At 38.5% G+C, this 24,551-nt stretch overlaps 6 protein-coding genes across 6 annotated transcripts; 4 read left to right on the top strand and 2 right to left on the bottom strand.

Annotated features, from left to right (window-relative positions):
• The first annotated feature begins 2,513 nt into the window (after nt 1-2,513).
• On the top strand, nt 2,514-5,174 carry LOC101296226. Its single transcript, XM_004287588.1, has 2 exons — nt 2,514-3,126; nt 4,415-5,174. The coding sequence occupies exons 1-2, from the start codon at nt 2,840-2,842 to the stop codon at nt 4,890-4,892; spliced, it is 765 nt and encodes a 254-aa protein (XP_004287636.1). The 5' UTR covers nt 2,514-2,839; the 3' UTR covers nt 4,893-5,174.
• A 3,423-nt stretch (nt 5,175-8,597) lies between these two features.
• Nucleotides 8,598-10,912, top strand: LOC101295941. The gene is made up of 5 exons (XM_004287587.1): nt 8,598-8,902; nt 9,496-9,648; nt 9,877-10,052; nt 10,498-10,645; nt 10,815-10,912. Exons 1-5 carry the CDS (start codon nt 8,771-8,773, stop codon nt 10,830-10,832), a joined length of 627 nt encoding a protein of 208 aa, XP_004287635.1. The 5' UTR covers nt 8,598-8,770; the 3' UTR covers nt 10,833-10,912.
• A 329-nt stretch (nt 10,913-11,241) lies between these two features.
• LOC101295651 lies at nt 11,242-12,095 on the top strand. The gene has a single exon (XM_004287586.1). It carries the CDS (start codon nt 11,305-11,307, stop codon nt 11,926-11,928), a length of 624 nt encoding a protein of 207 aa, XP_004287634.1. The 5' UTR covers nt 11,242-11,304; the 3' UTR covers nt 11,929-12,095.
• A 773-nt stretch (nt 12,096-12,868) lies between these two features.
• LOC101295364 lies at nt 12,869-16,529 on the top strand. Its single transcript, XM_004287585.1, has 10 exons — nt 12,869-13,045; nt 14,300-14,528; nt 14,648-14,861; nt 14,975-15,027; nt 15,426-15,462; nt 15,560-15,625; nt 15,763-15,867; nt 15,961-16,114; nt 16,198-16,274; nt 16,391-16,529. Exons 2-10 carry the CDS (start codon nt 14,425-14,427, stop codon nt 16,454-16,456), a joined length of 876 nt encoding a protein of 291 aa, XP_004287633.1. The 5' UTR covers nt 12,869-13,045; nt 14,300-14,424; the 3' UTR covers nt 16,457-16,529.
• A 2,997-nt stretch (nt 16,530-19,526) lies between these two features.
• On the bottom strand, nt 19,527-21,265 carry LOC101313065 (ankyrin repeat-containing protein At3g12360-like). Its single transcript, XM_004288934.1, has 3 exons — nt 20,766-21,265; nt 20,229-20,674; nt 19,527-20,129 (listed from the first exon to the last, which is right to left on the bottom strand). Exons 2-3 carry the CDS (start codon nt 20,574-20,576, stop codon nt 19,527-19,529), a joined length of 951 nt encoding a protein of 316 aa, XP_004288982.1. The 5' UTR covers nt 20,577-20,674; nt 20,766-21,265.
• On the bottom strand, nt 21,024-23,202 carry LOC101312774 (serine/threonine-protein phosphatase 6 regulatory ankyrin repeat subunit B-like). The gene is made up of 6 exons (XM_004288933.1): nt 23,063-23,202; nt 22,300-22,367; nt 21,718-22,200; nt 21,474-21,623; nt 21,251-21,369; nt 21,024-21,029 (listed from the first exon to the last, which is right to left on the bottom strand). The coding sequence occupies exons 1-6, from the start codon at nt 23,200-23,202 to the stop codon at nt 21,024-21,026; spliced, it is 966 nt and encodes a 321-aa protein (XP_004288981.1).
• Between the last annotated feature and the right edge of the window lie 1,349 nt (nt 23,203-24,551).

Raw genomic sequence — 24,551 nt, 5'->3', positions numbered from 1 at the left:
CTTCATCCAAAAAAGAAAGAAAAAAAGAAACTCTGTTTGTGAAAGACTACCTTAGAATGCATACACATTTTCATTCAATACATTTCATCTCCGCGTCTATCTTTTGATTTCGACAATACGTATGTATTACAAACATACAACACAAAAGAGCATCTGGTTTTGTTCGCTTTGTGATTCTGTCTGAAAGCTTCAAATATCTCTGATCAGATGGAATCACAAAGCTTCAAATATCTCAGAATCACAAAGCTTCAAATATCTCTGATCAGATGGTTTGTATGTTTCGTCATCATGACTGAATCACAAAAGCAGACATATATACTATTCTTTTCATGGGATGGAATTACCAGGCCACCACAAGAGGACAACGTTGCCGACGCGATATCCAATTCTAAACTTAGGCCAACAAGTTGCCGGTCGCAACATGTGCGAAGTTGCGAGGTGCCATCATCTCTTAGGTCCTTATGAAATATCTTCCTCCTAAATATAACATGTAATGCAATGTACCTGCCAAGCTATTAGGTTACTGCCAATGTTCAAAGAATCATAGCCAGATATCTCTCCCTTTCTCATGGATCTAGTATTTTAATACCTCATACGCCCAACTTTCAATTTCTGTGCTTCTTGCTTTGCCAAGGAACATAAAGTTGCACAAAAGATTGCATACTTAATTGTTTCCAAAGCACAAAGTAGTTCAATCCCACAGTTTTATCTTAAAAACCAACTAACCAAGTTTCCCAAAATTTGATAGGAACGAAAGTGGGGAACGTATTTTACGCATCTAGATTCATTTTGATATTCAGACATCGTTAGTACATTTTCGTTAGTATAAATATCATAACGAACTTACATAGGCGGGTAAAATTCCAAACAAGTTAGATCAAAATTAGTATTTATTTTCCCTAAATGCAATGGCTCAGTCTCCATATATCATCATACAACTTGAACAAAGAAGCGGAGCTGCTCTATAGAACAAGCTAGTCAGTAGTCACACATATACGGCTATGGATTGCATTACGTATCTTGTATTTCAAAACATATTCAATCTGCTCTAGTAGAACAACCTAAGTACAAATATACGGCTATGGATTGCCATACGTATTTAGAAGTCATTTAATATGTTGCACTTGAAGCTAGGTCAGAGACTCAGAAATATCGTAGATATATAATGGTATGGAAACGGACTCAGATCCTCAGCTCATGTTTTCCTACTTATATTGTCTCATAAAGCTATCCTACCATCCAAAAATGAACAACGGCTTAGATGCCATTTATTTCAGTTTTCAGATATTTTCTTCTCTTCTCATTCTCTCACATCGCATAATCTATTCTCAGTCTCTCTTCCTCTCTCTCCCTCACGAAACTCGAGCGCTGCTCCCCGTGAGCGTAACCCTCCCCCCCCCCCAACAACCACGGCCGCGATCGATTGAACAAGACCTAGTACCGCCCTTGCACCTCTGCATCCTTGCCCAGGAGCGTGCGAGGCTAGCTCATATCTCCGGCCCTCCAACAAGCGCGCACACCCCTGCCTTGTGCTCCAGCAAGATACGGACCCAGCGCCGTCGACGTCGTTGCCCTGCTAACGCCTCTAACTTCTTTCTCCTTTTTCATGTGTTCTCTGTGTGTTTGCTTGTTGAATAGCTCCTCGAAAAACACTGTTGCAAAACAAAGAGAAAACAAGGTGGTTTGGTTGTTGAACTCAGCCGTCCCACAAATCTTCAGGATTGACTTTCCAAATCAGTTCCCCTTCTTCTCTGCGTGGCCAATGGAAAGATTTGACAGAGAGAGGGAAATAGATACGAGGGGGGAAGATAGAAGGAGACGTAGATGAAGAGAGTCCTCCTGTCTTCTGGTTTGTTTTTATCTTTGTTATTCAATGTGAGAGATTAATTACACGAGAAATTGAAAGAGAGAATGAAAAGAGAAGAAAATATCTGAAAACTGAAATAAATGACATCTAAGCCGTTGTTCATTTTTAAATGGTTAGGATTGTTTTATGAGACAATATGAATAGGAAAACATAAGCCGAGGATCCGAGTCCATGGGAAACCATGTTCTTCTGAAACCGGCAAATAAACAATCAATCAATGTGCTCCAACCTCGATCGAATATGGGCTCGAATATGATATCACACCAGAAAAGGAAGGAACACAAATATGATAAGCCTGGCTGGGACCCCACATTATCCTTTCTTTCCCTAATTAGGTAGGGCAAAAGGGACCCTAAGCTTCTGAGGTTGCCCAAGAGTAAAGGGCAGAGATTCATAATTATCAAGATCACAGTGCAAATGAAACATCCCCATCACACATTCACATTCACATCCATAGTCAACCAAATCCTTGTACAACCTCAGGAAACAAACCACAGCAATTCCCTGAGGCCACCCCACACTCAATCCCAGCCCCCCCAAAATGTTGGATAAAATATACAGAAACAGATAACTTTAGTGTACTGTTCCCCAAAGCCATACTTGAATATTTTAATTTTTAAGCTCTCTGGTTCAACAGGATAAGGCTTAGCCTCCCAAATTTTATTCTGTTTTAACCTCTTTTTGAGTTTCTTTCTATTTTCTCCTCTTATCTCTTTGCTTATTATACTCTCTCAGAGTCCCAATTCGATTCAGATAAAACTCCAAGTCTCCAACCCATGTGGGTCTTCTTCTTCTTCACCAGCTATTAATACCCAATTCCACTCATTTTTCCTCCCCTTGCTGATTTTCAGTCTAAAGTTTCAATCTTTCAATCAAATCTCTCAGCTTTTAGAACCATCTCTGTTGTTTTTCAATCCAAAGTTTCAGTATTTACTATTTATAGGCTCTCAACTTTGAAGCAAAACCCACATCATGTCTATTGCTTTGGACAGAAATGGGAATAGAGGGAATGGTATGATCCAACGCTCCGGGAGGTTCATCCATGGGATGCCTTGTATTTCGATCTACGACACAAAAGGGTTTGATCAGGATCGTCGTTTGGAGTTGGAGGAGGACTCTAGCAGCTCAAGGTCTTCGTCGGTTGGTAATAACAGTGACGAGTCTAATGGGTCGTCGGAGGGTGAGGAGGCTGAGGTTCAGAGCTCGTTTAAAGGGCCTTTGGACACCATGGACCAGCTGGAGGAGGTTTTGCCTGTCAAGTAAGTCACTCGGTACTTTGTTCTTAGTTGGGTTTTGATTTAATTTGGATTTTGATTACTTGGTGTTGTTGGTTTACTTGATTAGTGAATTGGGTTTTGGAATTTGAGTTAAAAGTTTGATGCTTTATTGGTTGCTTAGCATGTTATAGGTTTTACTGATAAAGAGCAGGTTTTGAGTTAACTAGCTTGTAGATTTTCTTTGTGAGTGGTTTCATAATTTACTGAAAGCTAAACAAGAAAGAAAGGAAGTAGCTAGCTACTGTCTAGTATTGGTTCGTGTTGGGGTAATAGTTTGATACTTGCTTGGTTGCTTCTTATTGAGGGACTTGACTTTGAGAATTATTAGCTGGTGTGTTTCTTTGTTAATGATCCAATATGCACACAGACCCCAAATTGATTCCTTTGTATTGGATTTAAGAATAGAAAGCTCACAACTTTATACAGTGTTTTGGATTTGCTTGTAATATGCTTTGATTAATCTTTGTGAAACTAGAGGAATATGAGAGGATTTTTCTATGTTTGAGCCTTCTGGATGCGGTTGTTATTGTTGTGTTGTGAAAATTCCAAAAGGAAGTTGATCAAAGCACGTTGTAGTTTCTGTCAAAGTTTCATTTTGGGGGTTTTGTTTTTGTTTTGACTTTTGTCTCTTCTTTAGGCTTTGTTTTTGTTCTCTTACGAATCATCCAGTGATGGTAACATGTTCAGGTTTAACTTATCTAGTTTCCAGTCTCCACAGTAACCATGCATAGCTTGTAGAATACTTTGAGGGTATCAAAATAATGAAGGCGATGCTTTCATTACATGTTGGTTTGTTCTTATACTCTTGTAAGCTTCTATGTTGAATTGTCAAGGTCGGATTTTGGATGTGCTTGAAGTCTATCCACACAGCACCTGGATTATTAATCGACCAGTGTATTACATGCTTTTCTTGTGTAAGAGAGGAAAGATAGAATTAGCAAACCCTTTAGGTACTAAAGTCTTGTTAAATTTAAGTTTTGAAATTGGGAGATGTAAGACTTAAATGAATGGGATGAGGTCAAGGGAAATGAGAGAAATTTATTGCTCTCAAGTTTAAAGTTAAAAGCATTTCTGCAGTTTATACAAAATATACAGTTGCTATTGTAGAAGACCCTCTTCTTGTAGGTGATAATTTCTACAAGCTTTAGATGAGTTTAAGATCTTTAAATACAAGCTTCAAGCTTGAGAAACTTATAGACAAGAATAATTTTATTATGCTGCCATTTTTCATGCATTTGATCTTATAGTGTTACATTCTATCTCATTTCAGGAGAGGGATATCCAAGTTCTATAATGGCAAATCAAAGTCCTTCACGAGCCTAGCAGATGCATCATCTGTTTCTACTGTTAAGGAGCTTGCAAAGCCAGTAAATCCTTATAACAAGAAGCGTAAGAATCTGTTGGCCAATGGTTATTTCCGGGACCTGAAGAATAATGGTGGTGGGATAAGGAGATCAGCTAGCTCTAGTCGAGGCATATATCTTGAAGAGACTCTTAGTGGCACCAACAGTGGGGATGATTCCAAATCAACTTCTCAGTCGCCCTTTTCTTGTCGTCCTCCTCTACATCCACAGCATAAAAGATCGCCTGGTAATGGATCATCAGATTCTTCACCGCCGTCTCCTCCTCAACGCAATGCTCCTTGGCGATCGTTCTCACTCTCTGATCTACAATGTGCCACCGCGCCAACGCCTACCGTTACCGGCTTTGAAATTTGTAGCGGGGACATGGACAACCAACCACATTGACATTTTAGCTTCATGATTCATTTTCCTGATTATGGAAGAATGCTTGTGAAGTTGAAGTTTCATTTGCATCTGCAGACTATGTCCAGTCATCCTGAAAATCTAATCAGAGTGTTTCCACATATAGGCTTTAGTTGCTATGTAATGAGCTTAATGACTATAATGATGCCATTGTATTATACAGAAGAATCAAATTTTATGTTTCTTGTTCCACATTTTGGAATCATGCCATCCTGTACCAAACATCAATACTTGCATTTCAACATCATTAGAAGTCCACTGCACCACCTCAATCGATTCATGCGTGGCAATGCACTCCGGTGAGTAGTCTTTCATAAACTATCATTGACCCCTGATATAAGGATGCGTTAGATTATGTACTTTGGTTGCGACTTGCAACGAGTTTGTGGAAGTGCGCCATTTTCTTACTACTGTACATTGTTACAACCTGGTTTTCTGGTTGTGCGTTACTTTCTCACTTGTTGCGACCTTGTTTTCTGAAAGTGCGTTATTTTCTTACTGCGGTGGGAAGGATCGAACCTATTACACGGTTAAACCCGTCTTCTGCCCCGTAAACAGGAAACCACTATAGTTCATGAGAAAGTGGTTTTATAAACAGTTCTGCTGCGGAGGAAGCAGACAATGAACTTGAACTAACTTTGCATAGTGTTAAGAGGTAGTTGCATGCAGAAAATGATAAACTCAGGTTTTGACCATACAGATAAAAAGCAATTAAACGGTTTAAAGTGTCAGACACCCGCACTCAAAATTGGTTTTGTGAGATTTCCTTGATGCCAAATATACAATCCTCATAGAGGAGTTGAAGGATTAGTGACACCAGGCTAAAAGTTGCCATGCAAAGATGCCCTCAACACATTTTTGGTGTGTTTGCCATTAATGACTTCTTGCTTAAGGTGAAATTTTAAACCAACAAAGCCATCCACTTAGCAAAACAGATCGATAAGAAGACCATAATGACACTAGCTCAGCATCAGTTTTGAGTTTTGGACTGACCCTATTCTCTTTAAATGAACCAGAGGCTTGATAGGTGACCAAAGTCCTATTGTTGCTGGTGTGACCAGGCTTCACAATTCATTGAGAACAAACAAAGAAAACTAGAGGTCTATTTTTCAATCCAAGTGTGTTTTCTTCTTTGTTTCTGTTTTACTAACCTGATTTTAATTTTTTTGCAGGTTCTAGATCAATTAGTTGCTGCAACAAAATGGCTTCAAACTCGGTGTCTTCATTTTCTATGACAAGAGAGGAGGTGTGCCTACGTCATGCAATGGACAGAGAGCTCTACACCATTCTGGCGATCCTTCTGTTCCGCGATCCGGTGGAGTCTATGAAGGTTATGGCCTTCTGGCTCTGGCTAGAGAAGTTGGGGTTCCAAAATGTGGTCAAGAGGATGCTGGCTTTACCCCTCATCTTAATCAATGAACTAGCAGATGAGACAGTCACATGCCTCTATGCTATCAATGGTACATTTTTTTCGTACTTGTCCCAAAGCTCTGACCTTCCACTCCTACAAGCCTTCATGGACAAAGGAGTTTCGGTACAATTCTTCTATGAACACCGCCTAGTTGCGGCCAGGGGTATTGCCGATGTAGGCAAGGATGTGTGCGTCAAAGCTTTAAGTGACATTATGGTACATGCCATTGAAAGAAACACTGCTTATAAAAACTCAATAGCAGCAAATCAAAGCCAGGTGAGGCCATCACCTAGCACTATTCGCAAACAGCCACCGCCGGCGAGAAGAAACGAGGTGCCACCAGAGGATCGGACAATGTTTGTCACATTCTCCAAGGGGTACCCTGTTCATGAGTCTGAGGTGATACAGTTCTTTACTAGGGTTTACGGAGATTGCATTGAGTCTTTGAAGATGCAGGAAGTGCAGCCTATTCAGCAAGCACTGTATGCAACAATTGTGTTTTATTCTGCTAATACTGTTGAAGCCATACTCAGTGGTATGAAGAAAGCAAAGTTCACCATAAATGGGAAGCATGTGTGGGTGAGAAAATTTGTGGCAAGACGCACAAGGCCTGCTTCAGTTCCAGCCATGATGTGGCCTCAGAACCTTTGATCATAGTGATTTGGTTTCTGTGGGGATCTTTGTATGGTGGACTTCTGTTAGAATAAGTGAGAACTTAGATCTCAACTCTCATGGTGTTCATAGTTTGTGTACGTTTATAATTTCTGACTTTCTGTAGGTTATGGCTTGTTCTATGTGACGAACTTTGAGTAAATAAAAGTTACGAATCATGAGTCATTGAGTCTTATATAATTTGTGTTAGCCTAAACTTTGGATATTCATGGCAATTAGTACTGATAAAGAAATGCAATATACAAGAGATGTATCCATCGTTACTAACTCGGTAGGTTATGGTATGTTCTCTATGATGATGTTTGTATGGTGTATTGTGATGAATAGATGAGATTCATGACTCACCTCGCTAGCTCTTATAGTTCGTGTGCCTAAATCTTGGGGAAGGAGTGATCTTCTTGACAATTAGTACTAACAAAGATATATAATACACGAGAAAGGTAGTGATCATTATTCATGGGTGCAAATCATATTACATGTTTGTTATCTTATATAGATTTGACATAATAGATGATGCGTCATCATTTGATATCCGTTTATTGTCAGAGTTTTAACCACTTCATGTTTTTTTACGTTACGGTGTGTATATATATGCGGAGACAAGTAGATTTATGTGATTCACGTGCTGAACTTTTGTGAATAATTCGATGAGAAATAGTTCTTGTTATCAGTTATTGTGCTCATTGTACTCATCTAGTATCGACAAAGATATACAATATACCAATCAATCGTTATTAATTGGTTCAAATCATGTCACATGTTCGACGAACATGACATTGTCTTATACAGATTTGACATATTTGATGATGACACCATACTGATGTCCCTTTAGCATTAAAATTTTAAACACTTCACGTTCTTTTACATTACGATTTGTTTGGATATCATACAAATAATTAGAATGGAGATAAATTTGGAGACTTGATCGATGTTATGATGGATACCTTAACAAATGGAGAGGGAGTATCAAGATATCATAGTCTTTGGTATGAAAATGCTATGTTTGAGTTCTTAAGCTGGTATCCCAATTCTCTTTGAAGTTTTACGAAATTAATATCTTCAAGTTTACTTAATAATGAGTTTGTGATTAGAAATGAACAAATAATTGCAGTCCAAGACTACTATAAGTGACACCCTTTCAATGGGTGGCTAATTACTTTATTCTATAGGGCTTCTTTAGGTCATCAAGTAACTTGGAAGGTCATGGTAACTTGCAATCTCAATTTGGATTGTGTTGTTACCCTATCAAAAGAAGTGTGGAGACAAAGCTTGCAATATCAATTCTCATTCTACCAAACTATTAATGTAATACTTTTTTACCACTCACAATATTGTTCTAAAAATCGGAATAACATAATGTCATGGAATACGAGTAAAAAAATAAGTCCAATTATTATGAACAACCTTAGTACTCATTCAGGAATCGCTGTGAGGCGAAACTTGTACATTGGATGAGCTCGGATCGAAAAAGAAAAAAAGAAAAAAAAAAACAATTGGATGAGTCAATTCAATCAAACTCAAAACTTAAATCTTGGATGATTAAATGAGTTGGATTAGGGTGACGGAAATTTCAATAAACACACTGAAAGCTTAAGTGGGCCAGTACAGAAGACATGGTCCACCATGACCCGTTTGTGTAGCTTCCTTCATTGGACATATCTCAAGTCCCAGAACAAGTTCAGCTCCACTCGGTTCTGCGTTTTATCAAAACCCTATAGTACTCCAAGAACGAACTATTCCTAAAGCTTTGTCCTTTACAGTCCTGATTGTTAGAAAAATGGATTGGAATTCTAATGGTGAAGAACCCAGTTCGTGGGAGGAGCTTTACAGTATCAATTTGATACCATCAGAGTTGTTTCTTAAGTTCCGGAAAGACCTACAGGGTTTAAGGGTCGGTATCAATTTGGAGGTACATAAAGTTTAAATCTTTAGCGTTTTTGAATTGTTCTGTTATGTGCTCAGTTCACCTGGTTTGGATTTTTTTGAGAAACAATGCTCAATTCTGTGTTTGCTATGTTAAATATCAAGGTTTGCTTCAGTGATGGTTTAGTTTTTCCTGAATCAATTAGGCAATGGTGATTGGATTATTGTTTGCAATTGGATAGGTATTTTATAGTGTAAGCTCAATGTAAATTCATGTGCCTGTTGTGCAATTTTGGTGTAGGAATACTGGAATAGTAAACCTTTGTGTAATATGAAGATCACTTGCTATGGAAATCTCGGATTGATTTAGTGCGAGGGTGGTTCGTTTGAGGTGTCTATGATATGACTGAAGAAAAGTTTGATTTCTGGTTCTATTCTTTTAGACAACTTGATTGGTACTGTTTTGGCTCGGTTACATTGTATGTTTAGCTTTTGTAGATTGGAAATTCTGTAGTTTGTGGCTTGTTCTTATTCCTCGGCCCTTGCAATGAATACCAATTATTAGTTGCTAGACATTAGCTTCTGTAATGTATGGTTGTCTTAGTATCTTCAACTATTGATGTTGTCCCTTTGCTTCAGTTGTATAATGCTCCAATCAATGATTATCAAGCAAAGATTGTCTTGAAGCACTTAGCTCCTGACCGGAGGTTGAAGTTCATCTATGAACCTATCCGTCAAGATGTCCGTGTTCTTTCCAAGAAGATTCCTTTAACTAACTTTCTAAATCTTCAGGTTTGATGCTTTCACTCTAATACACTACTTTCCTGCATCATCAAAGCATATTATGGACATTACACCATCTCACCTGTATTGCTACTCACCATGTTTACTTGGAGTTGATAATCTTTAATCTTACAGTAATCATTAACTCACCGTGTATAATTGCCTACTTTCCTGTACCTAGCCCATATTTGCTAAAACTGTTGGAGTAATCACGCTACTAACTCTTATAAAGAACAGGTTGGCGTTGGCCATAATTTTCGAATGAATACAACTGGATGGAAATGGAAGCTTACTACATGTTTTGGTGGAGATGGTATATCTCGGATTCGGAATAAGACATCACTTGGCGTGTGCCCTGGTGTGGATTTGCGCTTTGGGTGGAGGGCAGATTACGTACTTCCAGAAGTTACTGGGTAAGTGGCTCAGTCTTGTGGGCATTTAAGGATGTAAGAGTTATGTGGCCATATGAATGCATATATATATGATGTGATGTAATCTCACTTATAGATAGTTCTCAAGATAGACCGTTATTAGTATTTAACTTTTATTATATCCATTTAGTGAGAAACATCAAGACATTGATCAAAATGAAACTTACAAACAAGAAGAATTGCAGAAGGCGATGTTCAGTCACCATTGCATTTCACACGAGATGCTAATAATCATAAAGCCAAATTGTATTCATTTTTTATGGTCCTTTGTTGATTAATTTATAATGTATTGTTTTTCTAAATTAAGTGCTGTTATCGTCCTCAAAAAAAAAAAAAAAAAAAAAAGTGCTGTTATGTCTTGTTGCTCATCAACTGTTTATTTGCAATGTTTAATTTGTGATTTATGGTTGAATATTGAAATGATTAGGGCTCTGGGTACTGGCGAAGCATTGTTTAACATGAGCACAGGAAAATTGGAAGCATCACTGGACAGAGTTGAGTGCATTCTAACACACAATGATAAGGGCATTCTTGCGCCCAACGATACAAAGGATCTATACGACTGTAAAGACCAGGTATAACTATTATTGACTTTAACAACTTAAAAGATGGTAGCTGAAATTTAATCTGATGTAGGAGATGAGATGTACATGGAAACACAACGTTAAATTCCACTTTTGAAACTGTAAAACGTAACTTCTGTAGTTATCTTTGATTTTTTAATGCATTTTTGTTCTTCAGCAGGAACCGGCAGAGGACTGAAACAGATGAAACTACTCATTGCTTTGCAAACAGCATTCCTCAAGCATGGAGTGACCTTAGTTAAATTATCACGCGACGAGCTTGTTAGTGTTTCCAATGATCATTCAATATGGGGGTCATCATGTAAATGATGTTTAAAATTTATGCAGTTAAAAGTTTTCATCAAGTGTTTTTACTGTTTGTCTTCTCAGTAGCAGTGGTCCAAGTTTTTAACCTTATCAAACGGCTAGGACAGTAATCTGATGATTACTGTGGGATTCTAGAATTTAAAATCTGGAGGAGGGAACATAGGAACATACATATATCATCGTTCGAGGACAAACGTGGGTCATCACAAACCTAGCCGTTGTGGACTCAAACGGCCAGATGCTACTGCCTCTTCCTATATAGATACAAAATCTTCCCCCATCCCACTTACAAACCAAAAACCACATTTCAGATTCTGAAGCAATCCAAACCCCAAACCCAGAAGATGTCTTCCTCGAAATCCAATCTTAGGAGCTCTTGTTCCTTCCCAAATCTCCTCCTAGCATGCCTGAATTTCATACTTTTCATTCTCTCTGCCACATCTCTAGTCCCCACTATCCTCCTCCGTATGCCCCCAACTTCGATGGGTCTGGCATTCCTCATGATTTCTGGTATCTCACTTCTCTCTTCGTTCGTAGGCTTCTACTCTCACCTCTGCTTCATAACCCACGTCTCCCTTCTCCTTGCCTCACTGATCGGACAAATTCTTGGCATTCTGGCCCTGTTTACAAAAGAGCGTTCTACTCTTTCGATGCTCAAGTCCCCCAGGGACCCGAAAGAGGCCAAGCTCTTGGTGAGGTTGGAATGTGGGGTTTTGATGGCAATGCTGATGATGCAGATGGTGGTGTTAATGTTGAGCTGTGCAGTTCAGAGCTGGTGGGTGAGAGAGTATGAGGGATTAGAAGCCGAGAGAGAGGCCATGACAAAGAAGAGGAGTCGGCGCATTGCCAAGGTTCAGGAGGAGTCCATGGCCAATGCTGAAAAAATCACAGAGATTAAGGCTAAAGAGTTTGATGAGAAGATGAAGAACAAGTATGGAGGGAAGGTGAAGCCTGAGTTTGAAGCTTGAGTCTGTGAGTTGTTTGTAGTTGGTTTTTAAGGGTCAGGTCACTGTGGTTGTGGCCATTGGGTTGTGTATGTAAAGTAAGCTTATGACTTGTGAGGGTTATTTTTCATGTATTTGAATTTGCCTGGTTTGATCAATATTATTAGTTTACAGAGGAAATTTCATGCTTCATCTTCATCTTCATCTTCATCAATGATTACTCAATGTGATTATGCCCTTTTCCTCTTTACCCACATCAAAAGAAGCCAGTCTGTAGTCCCTTTTCTTTAAATAATCTCTGGACTTGATAGATAAAGGGGATCTAAAACAAAAAACAAAGTGGTGAATTCTAATGAAGAAGAGTAAAGTAAGAAAAGAAGGTAAAGACTAAAGAAGAGAATCAAGCCCCATCCTAGGCCATATGTGTCGGGAACTCAGGATGAGCTAGGAAAAGTAGGATAATTTTTGATTTTACAATATTTTTGGGTTATCTAGATGTGTTTATGTGGAACAACCTCTAGTAGAAGTGAAAATAGCATTTCAAATTCGAGACAACATCACAACAAATATTTTATTAAAGAGAAATATCATATCCACTTAATTTTGGTAGAATCACTAGAACTGATTCTTACGTGTACTTCTACGACTTGTTGTTAGTTCTTACGTGTACTTCTACGACTTATCTATATGTAAAAAACGACGTCAGTTTCAGAAAGAAAAAAAAAAGAAAGCCACCTTCAAAAGTCACTGGAGAGCTGGCAGTCAGCAGATTCCAGCACACAGAAAGAAAGCAGTTACAAAACTGTAAACAAAATATTAATTTCCTTTTTTCTTTTATAAAGTAAAAAAAACTAATAATAACGCCTCGGAAATTAGACCCCGCCATTCATAACAAACCCATCCAAATAACTAACCGCTTCTTCTTCTTCTTCTTCTTCTTCTTCACTAACCCAAAAATCCAAAACCACCACAGCACCACCGCCACCGCCACCACAACCACCGCCGCGCTCTCTCTCCCGGATCCCACTCACCCAAACCCATTCCAATTTCCCCTTCTTTAACCAACCGCCGATCATTTCGCCGCCGCGCCTCCGCTCATCGCCGCCGCACAATCGCGTCGCCGAGCTTCGTCTCCAATCAGGTAAAACCTTCTTCTTCTTCTTCTTCTTCCTCCGCTTCTTCTTTAATCCGAAATTGCTTCCGAATTTCAGTCAATTTGGGCGTGCTTTTCTGTACAAGAAACTTGACTCAGTCTTGAACTCAGTAGATGAAGCTTACTGGTGCCTTTTTCTCTCTACCCAACAAGAATGTTAAACAAAGATTTCATCTTTACTGCTTTTTTAGTATGAACATTTATTTTATTTTATTTTATTTATGATTGTGTAGGTTTGGATTTATGCTTATAATTATTGAGAGGTGAATATATTGTGTATTTTTTAGGTGAATTAAAGAAATTATTATATGCATATGCGGTTGTCATGTGACCGTGACCACTAAAGTTTCTAAATTTCTGATTAGTTTTCCCCACATTGCGGAAAATTTAGAAATAGGATAATGATTTGATCCACTGGTTTTCTTTGGTAAATTTTACATTGGATTTTGGTATTAAAGGAGCTCAAAGGAAGAAGGGGAAAGAGTTGTTCAAAATTTTTCTGAGTACTGAGCTTTTGTGTGGGGGTTTGAATGCTCTGAAAGATTTGGAGCTACAAGCCCCTCACATTGGTGAATTCTCTTGGAGGTTTGATCATCCCTATTCTTGGAGCGAATCTTGTTCGAGTCCCACAGAGTATGTGTTGTGTTATATCGATACGTTTTGACAGGAACTTTTGTGCAAGATTTCGATATGCAGTTTTAGGAGTAATGCTTGGTACTAATAGGAAAGTGTATTATTTGAGTAAAGAAATAAGAATGAGGGGGATTTCACATGGGAGATTTCACATGTTTTCCTGACAATGATACATTAACATTAAAGATTACAGCTGCCACTGGTTTTCTTCATAAACCTCTGTGTTTGCTGCATACCCACTTGTTGTTTCCTTCATCAATTAGTCACAAACAAAACAACTAATTTGGATTTTGGATAGGAGAATTATTGAGTTTGAGTCCCTTCTATGCAGGAGGTCTAGAATCCAACCTCTGTTTTGGCACACCAGATTTTGGGTATTCAAAAGAATGGTTTCTTTAACCTCAGACCCAGAAAAGGATGATTTTGAAGTCATTTTTTATTTTTATGATTGTTGTTTCTTTATATGAAAGAATCAGTAACTAGTCAAGCCAACATGTTGTCATCTTGTCTTATCCATTATCATGACCCACCAGTTGACATCTAGATAGAAGATAGTTATGCCTCCTGGAATAATTTTGCTATTTTTCTAAAAGACAGCTACTCTTTCAGGCATTCAGCAGGGATCCAATAAGTGTTTCACATCCTGGGAATCATTTTCTCCATCCTTGAGAGATAAGAAAGCTGTAAGAAACAGGTCTTATTCTGTCATAGTTGAGTCTGGAGGAAGAACTGCTATGATGTTTACGATTTCAGTTCCAAAACCTGGACTGGTGAGATTTTCTCATGACAGAACAAGGTGTCTTCAAAAGTTTGACAGGACTAATTCTGTTTGGTCTATGTGAGTTATTTGGTTCTATTTGTCGTTATTCAATTAAAGGTCATTCCTCTTATTTGTAAACTAGGATCTTTGCAGTGCTACATATCTCTCACTCTTCCAGTTCTTCACCAAATGAACAGGAAAATGGAGCCAAAGTTCTCTCATAACAGGAAGATTGAAGAATTGTCAGTAGAGCTTCCAGCACAACCCCATCCTCCTCATCTTGAGTCGTCTAGGGACCGTGCTCTTCAATTTAATCGGGGGCAACCTTCAGATAAAGATTTAGATCCTGACGATGTGTTTGAGTTTGGTGGATATGTTGCACGAGAAGCCATGTGTGATGAAGAATACTGGGTAAGAAACGACTTTCTATGTCATTAAGTGTTGATTATGGAATTTTCAAGGACTATGTTGGTTGTGTCCCATGAGTAATATGTGGTGGTTGCATGTTTTTCAATTTTTGGTAGACAGCAGCATTTTTGCGTGCAGAAACTCACTGGGAGGATCGAAATCGTGATCGGTGAGTATTTCAGATTTCCCTTGCCTCCAGTGTGTGTATGTGTGTTGCTCTCTTTGAGAGACTTTGTTAGTCACATTATTCTAACTACATGAGGAACATAAGGTTCCTATCATATGGTCTATGCCATCTGAACTCTCCCACTTGATGGTCTATACCATCTGGAGTTATCAAGCTGATAGATAAAACAAGAGAATGAGCATGGCTCAGAACTTCTAGTTCTGACCTCAATCATGATTTTGAGCCTTTGAGGATATCCCCATGGCTAGATCCTGCCAATGGTGGGTCACAGTCCTTCCTTTGCATGTGCAGTCTTTAGTGGGCTCCAAGCCTTCAATGAATGTATTTATCAAAAAAGTGGAGTTAGACATTGCTGATTCTAGCTACGCTTGATTACACAGATATGTTGAGAGCCACCTAAGGAAATACACAGACCAGGTAGTCATGTCTCTTTCACTTTAATTTCCCAATATTTGTATATGGAATATATGTCTAATACCTTAATGAGTTTCTGATTATTACCTTATATTTCCAGGAGTTTAATGAAATAAAAAAGCGAAGAAATGTCCAGTTTGGAAATAAATGCAGATGCATTGTTGCGGTATGACGTAATTTCTCTATTTTTAGTACTTTGTTTATTCATACAACCTTCTTTGCACAAAGTCTATTTAGTTGAAGTCCTCAATCATTAAGAGTATTCCATTGATAGTCGGCATGTTCTGCTTTCAAAATTTTTAGATGAAGAAGGATTCAAAGGATGTGAAACGCCCTGTTTTAAAAAGCATGGTTGGAACCCTTGATTTGAGGACCCGGCACTTGGTGGGTGGAGAGACCTTTCCAGAGGTATATATTATTTTTGTTTAAAGACTAAGGACTTCTATCCACTGGTCTGTTTAATTGGTGTCTTTGCTAAGCTGCCTATGGAACCTATTGCAGGAACGAGTAAAACCTTCCAACTTCGGGAGCTTCAGAATGACGCGCTCAAATAGATATGGTTATATTGCAAACTTGTGTGTTAGCAAACCAGCACGTCGCCAGGGTGTTGCAACAAATATGCTGCACTTTGCAATTAAACAAGCAAAGTTGGATGGTAAGATGAAAATGAAGCATTTCATTCTTAATTGTTTCCCGGGATATGAATCCCCTTCTGATCTCTCTTTTTTGATGTCACAGAATTAGAACGGGTATATGTGCATGTTGAAAGAAAGAACAAAACAGCACAGGATCTGTACAAAAAGATGGGATTTCAGGTATGTACTATCATGACTGTTGTGCATTTGGAAGCTGTACATCAGTTTCTGATTTTTGAACCCAAAAGGGGCTGATGAATCCTCAAATAGTTGATGCAACTTTACCTTCTTTTCAGATGATTGAAAGAGCGACCCCCCAGTTGGAAGAAAAACAACTTTATTTGCTTTGTTTGGAGATCTAGAAGCAGATTCAACACATATTCATGAATCTGATTTTTTTTTTCTCCTTGAAATCAAACACACATACCGTAGCATACTCATGTCTACATGTAACATGAAGTTGGGTCCTATCCTACTTCCTGTCTTGTACAGAAATCGTGTAGCTCCTCACTTGTTCGCACATAGATGACCCTTGGAAAGTATAGAATATACTTGTGTCTCATTGTTGAACCAATTTTTTGTGAAATGAAAATATGTTTGTTTTTGTTGTTTCATATCTTCTTATATATATATCTGAGATTCTGAGGTGCTAATATAATGCTCCCTCTGTGAGAGAATTACGCTCTTTGTCACTGAGAACCATATTCTCACCTACGAACTGCTTCTATAAGGATAGACTTAAAACTATGGTTAGCTCCGCAAATCTCACAGCATAGGACTGCTTCATCAAAACTGGGTCTGACCAGAGATTTTTTTGCTGCTTGTGTCAGATTTACTTACAGTTGATTCAGACTTGGGTCGAGTAACTCGAGTTTATTTCATTACCCATCTTTCAATTCCAATTAAGATAAAGAATATGACTAGTCACTAGTCTCAAATATTTTTAGTTTTGGACAAGCTAAAACAAAGTGGCGTTTCATTACAGATGATAGGCAAGAACGACGATGCCTAATGGACTAACAATGCTGCAAGACTTCTTGCAAGTTAAAGTTAAAAACGTCATAGTTGAGTCCGATTGCCTTGAAGCAGTTCCGGATGTTGCAGATATATATGCAGCTAGCATATGCATAACTTTGCAACTTCGCAACTAGTGACTTGAGTGCTGACCTGTTCCAAAGATCAAACATCCCCAATTTAAACTACAAACCATTATGCAAGACCTGTGTGCAGGTCAAAAAAAGAAACGGACTATTCCTCCTACATCTTCATCTACGCCCACAGACACAGACAGTTACAATATGCTGGTGAACTAAACCAACGAATAAGAATTGCTCATTTAACTAAAGTTTTAAGATCAGGGTTGACAACAAAACTGCATGCCTAAATTGACATCGCTCCGCTCTAGATGCAATAATGCATACATATCATGCATAGAGAAACATGTGTACATAAAATTACAATAAACGGTGTGCTTATGAGTACAGGTTAAGTAGTGGATAATAGGGCTTACAGGGAGCGATGGAGTTACAGCACAAAGCAACCACCAATGTCGATCCAAGAAAGTTGGTCATGCGAGTTAAATTTGTTGAACAGGTGACCCAGAAGTTTGAGAGAGAATGGGGCATAGGTAAATTTGAAAGTGAAGACATGAAGAGCGAGCACATCCAAGAATGAAAAGCATACCTCCAAGATGAGCATGCACACTTGAATGAAGTTGGTTCAACGTCAGGAACAGGCATATCTTTCCAAAACCTAACCCTAGCTACCTAGATTTCTCTTCTAAACTATTTATAGCTTAAGCTAGTTCGTACTATTAGTGTAGTCGGTAGTTGGAAACTACCTTCCCCGCTTATAGACCAGTCATAAAACTTGTAGACCGACATCTGAGCTACCTTGTCATGGTGAAATATCATCGGTACCACATCGTGAAGGTGCTTCTCCAAGCTCCACAAGAAGCCATCATAAGAAGATATATGTGTATTTAGTCCCACATCAGAAACATAATATGTGAGGGAACCTTCCTTAGTTATAAAATGAAGGCTTCCCATATGTAAAAAAGATCTGATGGATGATGGATAAATCTCTCTCTCCTGATCCCAAAGGCATATTGGTCATGATAGTTGATTGTAAAGTGGATGTAGCCATGTCCCCGGGATTATGCAGAAACAATTAATTTGTTAACTTGTTTACGATATACATATCTTATCATTCAGTCAGTTAATTCTATAATGTATGTGGCGTCCTAGCTACAATGTTCTAGTCGGAGAAGTGCAACAGGATTGAGTAGCCGATGTTCGCGTTTGTCGCCATCATCTAAGGTGTTGGCCTGGTGGGATTTAGGGCTAGTTTGGAGTTGGTTCTATAGCTAGCCTCTCAATTTGATCTGAGATGCAGAGGAATTGAGACAAGCGAGGAGATCGATTTGGGAATTTGACGGTTAACCCGAGTCTATTTTGAATTATGTTTAATACTTTTCCAACTAGAATACGATATTAGAACCCTATCTCAGGAAGACAGGAACTATCTACTTTCTTATGATGCATGTACTTGTAATAAATATAATGAATTACACATTCATTCTCTCCTGCTGTATTAATCAGAATCGTAACCAACGAAAAGAAACAAACATTTCCTTAGCAAAAACAAACAAATTTTTCTCCACAATTCAGTTAGTTATCATTTATCAATACATCAAAAAATAAACAAATAAATTTCGGTGATCCATTTTACACAGATAAATTCAACGGTTCCGTCACACTTGATTATTGGTAAATCGCTCTAGTAGGAATACATTGCAAGACCACTTCGTTCTTCTCCGATTTCGTGCCCGTCGGCGGTCGAAATCAAAACTATTTACCGTTCTTTCTCTAATATCTTATTTCAATTGAAAGTTAACTTTATTTGGATTTCATATTGGATCTTTGTTTCTCCCCTTTTATGTCTGTGTCAATTCCAATCCAAAAATCTCCACCCAATTTGGTTATGGAGATATGGTTTAGTGTTTTATACATACATCAGGTGACAGTTACATGCGTTCATGAGAATCATATTCCTTTACTACACCCTATTTCACTACTATGGTAAATAACTAGGAAATGTATGATACAATTTTGGGAAACACGTACAATAGCGGGATCACCGGATGCACATATTGTACGACGAGCTAGTAAGTAACCCCATCTGGTCTGCTTGGAAGAATCTAAATGGTATGAGTTGAGAGCAAGAGAAAGATTACAGGTCGACTAATTTCAAGTTCATATAGGTGCATGTTATACAGGTCAATTTTTCTGTGAATCAAAGTCTGCACAAAATTACTCATAATTAATTATCCGAAAAAATTTCAAGTACAAACAGGTTCAAGTATCCAAAAAAAAAAAATTACTCCTAATTAATGAAACCACAGCCAAAATACCAGGGCAAATCCCCTTGAGGTTAATTTTGACGAAAGATGCTGTTTCCAAATGTTGATCGGACCATTTGAATGAACAAGGGAAGCTGCAGCATGGCAAATAGAGTCACCGGAAAAGAGGCAAGCAAGGTGATCGGAATAGAAACCCAACTGAACCTCTTGCTGAGCACAATCGAAATTGTTGCACCGAAGGCCACTATTGTGGCAGCTATAGCAAAGAAGAGAGAAGCCAAACCTATGATCAACCTTTTTGGCAATGAGTCAATGAAATCCTCTTCAGCAAACCGAGCAGTTAGGATGGATAAGAACATCAATAGAGAAGTTAGAGAAGAAAATAGAGCTACTGCATCTGAAATCAAGAACACCATGAATATGAATGGCTTCTTCATCAAGAAATTTGGATTTCCATCAGCCTCGTCGTTACCTCCGGGAACTGTAAAGGCAGCAGCAACAACAACCGTAGCAATGAGAGTTGCAACAACCATGCAAGAATTCGAAGTATCCTTCAGCCATTTCTCTCCTTTCTCGGCCAAGTTTTCGTGTTCCTTGGTGAATAGTTCTTTAGCAGTCTGATTAGCTTCGTTCTTACTCTGCTTATAATAAGGATGAACAAGAGTCTCCACCACCTAAACAATTCAAAATGAAAGATAATATCAGCAATGTCAAATATGTGTATCTATAAACTAAACAAAGACAGTTGGTTCATTTTCAAATGTAGACAGCACCTTGAACCACTGCAATTCTCTTTGCATCTGTAGAGCTGCACCGCATACGGAATTGAGTTGGGCTAGAGGTGCCAACTTTGCTGCCAGATGCAAGATGCTGATGCCAGAATCAAGTAATGTAGATGCCATTAATTTACTGCGTGCAGTGTGATCACACACAAGACGGAAAACATTTTCATGTCGAAGCTCAATAGCAAAAGGAAGTAACAAAAACTGGTTGTTGCTGAGCCGAGCCCATATTAGATCAGGGAAAAAATCGAGCAGTGTACCAATGATTTCTGATATCCCATTACGAGTGGCCATGTACAGGATATTTGAATTCAAAACATAGTTCAAACGCCAAGACATATGCGAACGTGAAAGTTCTAAGCAAATTCGCTTTACTAGTTCAACTGCACAGTGATGCCTAAATTTTGCATCCTGGAGTGTCAGGAAACCAGAAGGTGCTGCAAGTTCAAAACATAATGTAAAATGAGTCGAAAGCATCAAGGACTGGTAGTAAATATAAATACCATAGGGTAAGGTTCGAGTACTGACCTATTTGTTTAAGAGCTCCACATAGCAGTCTTCTTAACCAATGTAGAGCTGCAACACAGAACCAAGTCACTCTAAGAAGTGTCAACTATTAACCTTCCATGACTACCAAGATTGTTATTCCATTGGGTGGTTTTACTTATACCTGATAGAAATTTGCATTTGTGTTCTGCTCTAACAAGGAAAGCAAAAATGGTTTGACTTTGATTCAGTAGGCAGAACACTACTACTTAATTTTGGCACAAGGTGATCTTATGGCTCCTATTCCTAGAGAACATAAAACATTACCATTACAGAGCTTATTATCTAAACTCTAATTTCTAGCACATATGAACGTTTGAATATATAAAATAAACCTGAAACCTTGCTTCGAAACCTTATCCAACTAGAACATGATACAAACTGGTTTCATAAAGACATTGTAATGGCTAAACTTCGTATGAGATTCACCATAAAAACCTGAAAATACATACACAAATTTGCAGAACCTGACCTCCATTCTGTACTGGTGTTGACACTCCGTTAAGGTTTTGGACGCTTTCATGGTGACTGCCTACGTAAGCTCTCACCGAGTTTGGTGGTCTATAGTCCACGTCAATAGGGATAACTGAAACCAAAATGGAAAATGATACAGAATTTATTTAAAACCAGCAGGAGAGACAAAAAGGCCTATGAAATATAGAATGTGAGAGATGAGAGAAGAAACACAACATGGGTAAATGCAGCTTTCCCAAAATCCAAGCCTACTGCCACCAAGGAAGTTTGATTGGTTTTTTGCCAAGACGTATAAAGGAGTGCAGTCCTCTTGGTCAGTAGCAGTGGCGAAGTTAGGATATTGCTGGAGAAGATAGAGAGCAATATCTGTAACAGATAATTTAAATCAAATATTGGACTATGGGAAGTAGAAGAATGCTCATGTGAATGATGTGATCATCATAGTAACAATGGCTCTTACCATGGAAACCTGAAGCAATAAGCACATTCATGAGGTTAGCAGCCCATGAACCAGTAAAGGGATGACCAGGTTCCTCATCTGTAGTTACCAACAGAAGGTACCAAACCAATTCCTTACACTCAGAAGCAAAAGTGGCTGCTAGGTGAAGCGGAGTTCTTCCTTTGATATCTACACTTTGCGCCAACTTGGGATTTTCCTTGAGCAATGCCTTAGCAGACCTCAAATTTCCACCTATAGCAGCATAGTGAAGGGCTGTAAACCCCATCTCATCATGCGCTGCCAGTTCATCTGCAGGCATAAGTTTTACTAGCTTCTCCACAAATTCTGAGTGACATTCACAAGCCGAAACATGTAATGCGGTCATTGACAAGTTTGAGATCTTAGCTTTCACTGCATTAGGATCATTCTCCAAAAACCGTTTAGCATCTTCCCAATTGCCTCGGAATGCAGCATGGTACAGTGGTAGGTAGTAATCCAAGTTCGCTTCAATCATTGCAATCATTTAAAAGAGTTCAGCTAAAGCACAAACACGGGTTTGGAAGAAACAAGAAAGAACAAAAGATAAGTAAATCAGACACTTACATTCTTCAGCAGAACTTTCATTCCCGGTTGGCATAGTCCTTGTTGCAGAAGATTGGTTTCCACCAGTTCTGAGATACAAGGTTTGAGCAGCAACAGTACTAGGACCTTGCTCAACATCTATTGCTCAACATCTATTGCTAATTGTGTGATGTCTGGAAGTGCCATTGGACTATGATGTACTTCAGCTACAACATCAATAATCAGAAGCAGTTGTAGTTCTAGTTTAGTTTAAGGTTTGGCCTTAATAATTGAGGAAATGATTCTTACTTCTTCTCCCCGCAAAAGAAAAATGATTTTAAAAACAGTCCAGATTCCTTTCTACTTTCACTTTACTGGTTTCCCATTTCTACTTTCACTTTACTGGTTTCCCACAGGGTCCTGCGTCATCTGTTTGCCTGGGTGGTCGTTATTCCCTTTTTTATTTAAGAAAAGATAAAGTTAACAGTTCGTAAGGTGGCTATTTTACATTCCTTTCATAATGAATAATCCATCTCTGATAAACTGCTTGCATAAAAAGCAGAAGCAGGTAAAGAATCCCCAGAATTTCTTCTCAAGACAGTCCGATATCATTGTGTTTCCAATATTCACCGACTGGTTTCCCAAGTAACAAGATTTCTCGGCATTTTTCTATATACTATAGCAGGAAGGGAATAAAACTGTTCATATCTTTAGTGAATTATGTTTTTACCCTAAGTTTAGGTTAATTGTGTTTCTGCCCCAGTTTGGGTTAAGTCGTTTTTGCTTCCGGTTTTCCATTAATTACACAACTGCCATCACCTTCCACATGTTGGGATGCTGCATGTTGTTTCCACGTGGTGCGATCTTTTTATTCCACATAGCTGCTCTGTGTCTCATCTTGAGGTTAATCCCATTCTCCACGCATTTGGACCTCGCTCTCTCCATCTCTTGCGCACGATGCTATTGCTGTCGTTGACAAAAGGTGCCCAAGCTTCTCTCTCTCATGTTCAGATCAAACCCGGGGCAAGCTGGAAGAACATGGATTTGGGTAATTGGTTTTCAGTTTGGTTCTCAATTGATAACTTAGATACCGTTTGTGCTTGGTTTGCCCTTTTTTGCCTTTTGTTTTTGTTTTCAGGAATGTACATGACAAATCATGATTGTCTGTTGGACTTGCAAATGGAGAGTGAAGGGTTTGGGTTGCTCTTCTGCAGGAAATCGTGAAAGGTAATATGAGAGATTATTGGGTTTTGATTTGGGGAGGAAGGGTACGAATCTGGGTAGTGGGTTTTCGAATGAATGCTATGATTTCAGTCTAATGAAAATTATACATGAGTACATTTATTTTACTTTCTAAACAGCCTAATTTTCAAATTCTTGCTTGACAGGCTAATGTGCTTATTAGTCCCATTACTGGTGGTGTAGTTCTTACTTGGCTTATTGGTTCTGTGCAAACAACCAACATTGACCAAAGGTGAGGTTATCAATGTGTTGAAGGACCTTAATGACAACGTTATCTCCATGTACTTTAATTTTTCTTTCAAGCCATGGTGAGCCAAGTGAAGGAGGCTTCAGTCTTCATGCGTGATATAAGAGTTAAGTATTGATCTTGAGCTTTGCTGTGGTTTATTTCTTTATTATTATTATTATTATTATTATGGATTCATATGGTGATCTTCTTTCATTATGGGTTTTCATGTTGTTATTATTTTTCATATGATAGTTATACCGTATCAGTTATTGAAATTGTGGTGAAGAGGACAAGAGGGCAGGGGCATTTGCTTTTGATGAGCTTTGCCTGGTGTTATTCTTGATCTTTCACTAATCATAATAATGAGTTTGGATTAGCCATAACTAAAAAAAACAGACCTCATTATTGTCTGTTTGTTGCAAAATAGTTGTGTATATGAGCAACTTAGACTATGTGTAGAACCACATATGGTTGAACATTTCGCTAAGGAGGACACGGATTTATAATCTTCTTATCTTCTTAGGCTAACGGCCCAATTTTCAGTTTCATAACCTTTTGTATATCATGTGTGTTACCAAGCCCCAACTGTTTGGCTTTATTGAATCCCTCTAATTCATGGGGTGTTATAGGAAGAATTGGGTGCGTCAGGGTTAATTCCTGGAGAGAACTGATTCAAATGACGGTTATCGTATAGGTATTTAAAGCAGAACCTAAATGTACAGGTATTCTCATGTCTTCTATCAAGGCTTTTCTATAAAGATAATTCGGAATTCTTATAAATTACTTTTTTCTTAATTTTTTTGTAACTCTTCAATATTGCATG

This window comes from Fragaria vesca, linkage group LG1, assembly GCF_000184155.1.
Source record: "Fragaria vesca subsp. vesca linkage group LG1, FraVesHawaii_1.0, whole genome shotgun sequence".
In the NCBI taxonomy this organism is placed as follows: Eukaryota; Viridiplantae; Streptophyta; class Magnoliopsida; order Rosales; family Rosaceae; genus Fragaria; species Fragaria vesca.
Note: the sequence above shows the minus strand (reverse complement) of the source record. Positions and strands in the feature narration are given on the sequence as shown.

Coding starts and splice junctions, on each gene's coding strand:
- LOC101296226 (XM_004287588.1), top strand. CDS start 2,840: ATGTCTATTGCTTTGGACAGAAATGGGAATAGAGGGAATGGTATGATC. Junction 3,127..4,414: donor GAGGAGGTTTTGCCTGTCAA/GTAAGTCACTCG, acceptor ATCTCATTTCAG/GAGAGGGATATCCAAGTTCT.
- LOC101295941 (XM_004287587.1), top strand. CDS start 8,771: ATGGATTGGAATTCTAATGGTGAAGAACCCAGTTCGTGGGAGGAGCTT. Junction 8,903..9,495: donor GGGTCGGTATCAATTTGGAG/GTACATAAAGTT, acceptor CCTTTGCTTCAG/TTGTATAATGCTCCAATCAA. Junction 10,053..10,497: donor GTACTTCCAGAAGTTACTGG/GTAAGTGGCTCA, acceptor TGAAATGATTAG/GGCTCTGGGTACTGGCGAAG.
- LOC101295651 (XM_004287586.1), top strand. CDS start 11,305: ATGTCTTCCTCGAAATCCAATCTTAGGAGCTCTTGTTCCTTCCCAAAT.
- LOC101295364 (XM_004287585.1), top strand. CDS start 14,425: ATGATGTTTACGATTTCAGTTCCAAAACCTGGACTGGTGAGATTTTCT. Junction 14,529..14,647: donor ACTAATTCTGTTTGGTCTAT/GTGAGTTATTTG, acceptor CCAAATGAACAG/GAAAATGGAGCCAAAGTTCT. Junction 15,463..15,559: donor TAAGGAAATACACAGACCAG/GTAGTCATGTCT, acceptor TTATATTTCCAG/GAGTTTAATGAAATAAAAAA.
- LOC101313065 (XM_004288934.1), bottom strand. CDS start 20,576: ATGTCTTGGCGTTTGAACTATGTTTTGAATTCAAATATCCTGTACATG. Junction 20,130..20,228: donor GAGAATTGCAGTGGTTCAAG/GTGCTGTCTACA, acceptor TGAATTGTTTAG/GTGGTGGAGACTCTTGTTCA.
- LOC101312774 (XM_004288933.1), bottom strand. CDS start 23,202: ATGGAGAGAGCGAGGTCCAAATGCGTGGAGAATGGGATTAACCTCAAG. Junction 21,624..21,717: donor TATTGCTTCAGGTTTCCATG/GTAAGAGCCATT, acceptor TATCTGTTACAG/ATATTGCTCTCTATCTTCTC. Junction 21,370..21,473: donor GGAAAGCTGCATTTACCCAT/GTTGTGTTTCTT, acceptor TTTTGGTTTCAG/TTATCCCTATTGACGTGGAC.